Below are 7,102 nucleotides of genomic sequence, written 5' to 3' on the forward strand. Positions count from 1 at the left end.
ATAATTGATTGTGGTTCTCTCTCTCTCTCTCGCTCTCTATCTATCTGTTTATTTAGCTATCTATCTGTCTGTCTGTCTGTCTATCTATCTATCTATCTATCTATCTATCTAGCTATCTAGCTATCTATCTAGCTATCTAGCTAGCTATATATATGTCACTATAGACAGAGTCCAGCCAGGAAGTCTTTTAATCATTTTTATTATGCGTGTGTGGTTTCATTTGTTCTTGGAACAACTCCATTTCTGTCGCCTTTCTTCCTCTTAAGCCATATGTGAGATGCGCTAAAGAGGCGTTCAAGTGCATTGTGTATTTTTGAAATGCAAATGGAAAAAACATATTGAATTCAATAGTACTAAGGTGACGTCTGTTCCAGTATGATTCTAATATAAAGGCCCGTAGTTAACACATGTTGCAGGGGGAACGATTTAACGGATACATAACATAATGAGCCAGGGTAATGTGTAACGGTGATCGTACCAGCTGCTGAAGTTTTACAATCGAATACGTGAGTAAGTATACAGCTCTTGTATAATTCCGTCCACTTTTTATAGTTGAGTTTGTAACGAACCCGAATGCCACAGCCTCCGTGTGTCTCGTCATGTTAAATGTCTACATTTCATTGGGCTTTTTCATGTACAGTCGTCCGTAGTTTAAAGCGGTCTAATTGGTTCCCGCAAAATAGGATTCAATGTTAAAAAAATGTAATATTTTTGTAATTGAAGCATAGAAAACCTGTTTATAAATACGGTTGTTAACATTATTATCACCCTTTAGATATGAAATAACACACTTATAGTCACCTTTACACTTCTAATATTCATTGTTTACACCAACTCTTGTGCTGCAGGGACTTGAGACGAATGCTAGCTAGCTAGCGAGCTAACCAGTTAGCCTCGAAATTAGAGTATTTAGATTTGCGTTATTTCTGAAGGGAGATATCACTTCCGTTTTTGTATGTTTCAATTTTTACTTGCAGGTTGCACCGTATTCCTCAGGTTTGGTGCCCCTGCTAGCCTGGCTAACTTCTGTATTGTTTTGTGAACGTCGTGAACACGCTTATATGATTGCTGCATTTTCGTTGCGTTTTATGGTATTTGTGCCTTTTTGGTTTGGGATCATTTCTGTGTTTGGACGTTTGTACACAAACCAGCACTACGATTTGTTTGCCGCAAACAAAACCAACTTTTTAATATTTGTAATTTACAAAATTCAATAATCTTTGTGCTCAATAATAACATATACAACATGGAAATACAATAGATGCATATAGTCAAAGTCGGGAGGGTCACAGCAATCAACCCCTCCTTAACATGCTGATGACAAAATTAGTTATTGGTAATAACATGCAGTGGTAATTAAACCCTCTTTTCCACTCCCGGCCTCACCCTACTATCCTTCGCACATCTTTGAAAATAATGTCCCTGAAGATGTTGGCCAGCACTCCCTGAGGTTTCTCCTCGTTGTCGTTGATGTTGGTAACAGCAGGCGGACTCCCTCTTTCAAGTGGTAGCCCTGTTTCTGTTTCCAATGATTGGATCTGATTCCGGTTTAAATCGTCTTCTTTACTGTTCAGATGCCTGCGAGCCTGAGGGAGGAAAACCGCCTCCGAAGACAAAGAGGGCTCCTTCACCGGGAAGGCAAAGATCTTCACTGGTCTGCGTTTGCGGCCAGAGGGTTTTCCCCAACGGAAATGCTCCATGGCGTAGGGGCTTCTCTTTGAGCCTTTGGGTCCCAACTTGAGTCCAGGCGTCATGTTCCCCGGCGGTTTCCCCCAGCGGAAGTGCTCCATTGAGTAAGCGCTTCGTCTGTTGCTTTGAATGCTTGGCCTGCTTACCTGCGTCATGTTCCTGGAGGGTTTACTCCAACGAAAGTGCTCGATCAGATAGGAGCGCCTCCTCTCGCTGTTGGCCTTGGACTCGGGTGTCTTGTCTTTGGTTGTGTCCCGGGAGAGGCCAGGTAAGAGCTTGTTGTCTTGGCTGATGTTAACGGGTAAAGGGCTTAAATTCGGACGCTCTGTCTGGGTGGTGGATCTGCAGAGGTCAATGCAATCCTGCGTGGAAGCAATGACAGGGAGATGACTCCACAAAGCACTTTTATTACCGGGTCTGTAGTTTGGAATGTTTCCAAAGTCACATCTTTACAAGCGGCTTTATTGTACTGGAAGATTTTGCCAAAAATGACAGAGAAGGCACTCACCAGTGTTCTCCCCTTGTTGCTGAGGTTTTTGCAGATGGAGCACTCTGACCCAAACACTGGGATTGAAACACACACCATCAGCGCCACTGGCAACCAACATGGAAGCACCATGGTCAGCCTAGTACACAGATGGTCAGCTGAAAAGGAAAGCAAAACATGCCACTTGAGAAATAGATGTCCATTTTTAATCTTTACTGATTGACTGGGAGACAAGCTTTTATTGCTTTCTGGTGAGGTGTTCAGTGTCCGTAGCGAACACAGCATGCCGTGGGATGAATGTTATTTCTTCTATATGAAGTGTGGTCCCTTAGGAAACCTCCAGTGGTTCAAGTTACAATCTTTGGGTGAGCAATACTACAAAAACATCAAATCATTAAACAATAGCAGAAATAGCGGTGTACAAATATGGTTATGCGATAATACTGTAGTTTGACAGCTTCCATGTCTTTCAATAGGTGGCTAATTTCAATAAAAGTATCATAATATTAGCTGTGAATTGTTTTACTTTTGTCGGTGTATGACGGTGTATCAACTGCAGCTTTTTATATTTTATATTTTTTACAACAGAGGTCGAATATGTTATTGTGCAACTATAAACAAAGATGCTATTTGGATATGATTTGTTATACAGTGTACACGACAAATGGAAAACTGGAAAAAAAATATATAAATATATACAGTATTATATCATATATGATGATTTTATGTATATTATTTTTAAATGACAGAAATAAAGAAAATTAAAGATAATTAACTTTTAATTTTATTTTATATTTAAATAATTGTATTTATTATACATTTATTTTTGTTATTTTTTTAATGTATTTTTTTTAGATCAGTGGAAATCCTCATGTCATTCTTTTGACAAAATAACTTTAATGATTCATTATTTTATTTTTCATTATTTTGTATTTTTTGTATTACTACTAGATTACAGTACTAATACCAAACTAGTTGAGACTGAATCCACGGTAGTGCAAAATGAATATATTTTGCTAATGACACAAGCGTTCTAAATTTAAGCAATGTATACTAAATGACTGCGTATTCCAGACTTACCCCATCATTATATGGAGGGAACATGTGACACCTAACTTAATGGGCTTTCTAGTCGACAAGGCATGTTGCCAAAACAACAGCTGGGCAAAAATAAAAAGCATTTGCATGCAACAACTGTTCCCTTGTCTACCATCATGTGGGCACATTCCGCTCCCATTCCCTTCACCTAACAGGTTAACAGTATAGAAAGGGTTTTTTTTCCGCATCATGAATGGAGGGGGATGGTCCACACATGTCAGATTTTTACTACGGTCAATTAAACATGTTGACACGCATGTTCCAAGTGACCTAGTGGGCAAAAACCAGAGTGCAACAATTCCAAGTTCAAGCGGAGACAATTTATTTTGACACGAGCCACATCTCAAGCGTGCAATTTGCTAGCTTTGGGAGCCTCACTTATGGATTGATTCATCTAGCGACACATCAGACGCTCTCATGCATGATGCAGAGAGTTATTCTCATCTTTTATTAAAATGTACTTAATGAGCGGAACAAGAAGAAGCAGTATTTCTTCCCCTAACACCGTTGGAGTTCTAATAAAATGCAGCATTTTTGTGGTGAATTGCAGTGCTTTTTGTTCTCCACTCTTGCCAAAGAAACACTAAAGCCAAAAAAATGAATCAGACTTTTGCGGTAACTGCCACTCATGATGATGCTTGTTACATTTTCGGCAGACTTTTGTTGCGTTTAATCTTTTACGGGGGCTAACTTTCTTTCACCCTTGTATAACAGCTAACCGTTGTCATCATTTCAGCTATAATGAGCTGAATTTCTTTCACATGTCTTGTATGAAAATTCTTTCCTAACGAGAACAAAAAGGCTGTAATATTGTGAGAGTCATACTTGTGCAAGGGTGGGACAAAGTCAAGTTTCAAGTGTCAAGTTTTTTTTTTTAAAGATGTGCAAGTCAAAGTCGAGACAAGGCAGGTCTGACACAAATCCCAAGTTATAAGATGGAAAATTTTGACTCCTATGTTCTAAATTGAGTCCAAAGTCAGAAGCTCTTTTTAGTAGATTCAGGTAATCCACACATTTGTTTTTTGTTCTTAAACCTGATTGGATGTTGTTAATCAGTTGCTGGAATTGACTTCAGAACAATCATGTCACTGGAATACTTTGAAAGGGGATTTTACTCAACACATTCACTTAAAATCTCAAGTATTTTCAAGTCATCAGACTAAAGTCCGAGTCAGGTCTTGAGACATTGGTGTCAAAATCCAAGTCAGGTTGCAAGTTGCTGTTGCAACAGTATCTTTTCACAGAGCTGTTTTTCATCCTTTTGTAGTTGGGAACTGATATTTTCCTGAAACTAACTTATGTAATTTTTTTTGTGATGAAAGAGTCTGATCTTTCTTTTGGTAGGTTCCATGTTTACATAGACATTGAACACAATATTCTGTGTGCCTTGAAATATCACTCAGAATTGTCAAAAGTGGCTGGTTGTCTTTTGAAAAATGGCTGGGATTGAATGAGTTAATAGCGTTTACGTAGGTCGTTAAATTTGACATAAAACAGTTAAAAAAGAGCTGATTTGAACTGCTTGTCAAAATGCAGCATGAATTATATGAAAATAAAGTTGTATAATTAGGACAAAGAAGAGAGTCGGAAATGTACAAGATTGTTCAATGTTTTGAAGTTTTGAAGAATGAAGTTGTTATGCTATATTAAAGGTATGTTATGCAAATGGAGCAACAAAAAAAATGGTAATGTTACAAGAATATCGTCCTTCAAGTGTTTATGTATTTATGTTTTTATTATTCTAAGTAAAAGTTGTTCATCACTAGTGTTTTTAGGTTTTACAGGTCTTTTTGGTGTGTGTTTTTCATGTTTTCCATCATCTTAAATGTTTTAGGCTAAAATTTTCCAGCAAAAAGTGCCATTTAGGTAAAAATGTGATTGTTTTTTTTCAATTTTAACACTTAAGAATGACTTAAAATCATTGTTTATATGATTATTTAGGGTTTGGACTTGATTTTAGATGAGATATGTACATATATCCCATGACGAAAATAATTAATACATCAACATATTTGTAAAAAAAAGTACAAAAATCAAGTGATTGAATTACTTCAATGTAATAACACAGTCTTCTATGAAATCATATTGACTCCCGTAGATTGTAAACATAAATATGACTTTGTACATGCTAAATAGGTGTCCTTTAGTTAGAAATGACACAAGAAAGTGCTACAAAAAGTTAAATACATTGAACTTATATACTAATATACTCAGTACATTCATATCCAGTGCTCTAAAAGTGTTGGTATTTGCTTTATATGATTTATTATAAGATCAGGGTTATAAATGATTTTCCAAATGAAATTAAAATTGTTGATTAATACGTACAGCTTTTCTTGCGTCATTTCCAGCTTATTCAACATGTATTGTGCTCATTTTTGCAATAAGTCCATGCTCCAATGCACCCGTGTCATCTTTAAGGCATCTGATGTTTTTTGTTTTTTTTTACATTTGCCAAAATATTCCATGCCTCCTCAGTGGAGACTCTAGTCTTGTTTTTTTTTTGGTCGAAGTCCACATTTGCAGTGATAGATAACAAAAAACTCAACCCAAAAATGACAAGTAATGCATGCAATGCAGTCGAGGAGCAAGCAAACATCATGCACGCATTATGGGCTTTGGTAATCATGCATAAACAAGTTTGGTTTTTTTTACCTTCTATTGAAACCAAAATCCCTTCTGCAATTCCTTCTCGTTTTCTTCCCTTTCTGCTCAGATTGTGTGGCGCCTGCTCTGCCTCTCAAGCTCTGTACAGGAGAAGCGCTCACAGAAGGTCTGCTGCCAAGTCTTCCGGGAAAAAAAGCTCTTTTTATAGACTCATGAAGCTTTGGAGTCTCGAGGCCTTGGGGTGTGATGGAAGTAAGGGATCTCCTACTTGCTGTGGGCGGGGAAGAATGTATCACTGTGTGTGTGTGTGTGTGTTTGTGTGTGCAGGCGAATCCATCCCACGTCCCTTTTTTGTTTGTTTTTGAAATCAATAGAGCCCACGTCACCCAACAGGTGAAGCACCCTGGAGGATTAACCTTCAGCTTCCGCCAGTCTTTTTAAAGCTTCGAGCATCCTTCATCAACTGGGATGCTGCAACCCCTAAGGACGCGTTCACACTTGATGTGTTCGATTTGGTTAAAAGCGAACGCTGGTACGTTTAGCCCTGTTGTGTGACTGCCGTCATTCGAACCCTGGTGTGCACCCAACAAGCGGGTGGAGACCCGCCTCTCAAGCAAGTGAACTCAGATATGCTAAGAAGGTACATCATTAGTATGAACCTTTTTTTTGCGTCTTTTTTCATTTTTTTAGTTTTTTTTCCCAAATATTGCAACATTTAAATTTCTTGTAACGTTCTGACTTTATTCCCATAATATTTAGATTTTTTTGTTTCACATGATACGCAGAATTTTCTTTACTATTTTAATTTATTATTATTATTATTTAAATCTTGTATTTATTCTTTAATTTTAGTATCAGTAATTGTGTTTTTTCCTCATAATATCACAACGTTATTTTTGCAAAATTACAACCTTTTTTGGTAATTTTATGACATTATTCAACAATATTATTTTCAGAAAATTGCATTTTTGTGGTTTTTTTTGCTTTTATTTGTATTCATTGTATTTTTAGAACATTCCTGCCCCTGCACCACACTTTGGAAAACCCTGTTTTAGAAGATTTTCATGAAATCCAAGCTGGATAAAAAATATAATATAACCTACATATTCCGATCCAACATATTTGGGAATTTTTGACATGAATCATGTAATCTGATAAAAACTACCCAATTAAAAGTTAAATTACGCAGCTGCTTAGAGGGCGCTAAGTACACCCTCTGTA

The 7,102-nt window shown here is 37.2% G+C and overlaps 1 protein-coding gene across 2 annotated transcripts; it reads right to left on the minus strand.

The window, feature by feature from the left end:
• Positions 1–138: 138 nt before the first annotated feature.
• Positions 139–6,140, minus strand: LOC131107487 (pro-opiomelanocortin-like). Of its 2 annotated transcripts, XM_058057582.2 has the most exons (3): positions 5,930–6,140; positions 2,198–2,334; positions 139–2,051 (listed from the first exon to the last, which is right to left on the minus strand). In XM_058057582.2, exons 2-3 carry the CDS (start codon positions 2,306–2,308, stop codon positions 1,383–1,385), a joined length of 780 nt encoding a protein of 259 aa, XP_057913565.2. In that variant the 5' UTR covers positions 2,309–2,334; positions 5,930–6,140; the 3' UTR covers positions 139–1,382. The 2 variants fall into 2 exon arrangements, with proteins under 2 accessions (XP_057913565.2, XP_078655193.1); XM_078799067.1 differs by lacking the exon at positions 5,930–6,140 and having other exon boundaries at positions 2,198–2,582.
• Between the last annotated feature and the right edge of the window lie 962 nt (positions 6,141–7,102).

The sequence above is a fragment of the Doryrhamphus excisus genome, linkage group LG19 (assembly GCF_037039965.1).
Source record: "Doryrhamphus excisus strain RoL-2023G ecotype Guam linkage group LG19, RoL_Dexc_Guam_v1.1, whole genome shotgun sequence".
Classification (NCBI taxonomy): domain Eukaryota; kingdom Metazoa; phylum Chordata; class Actinopteri; order Syngnathiformes; family Syngnathidae; genus Doryrhamphus; species Doryrhamphus excisus.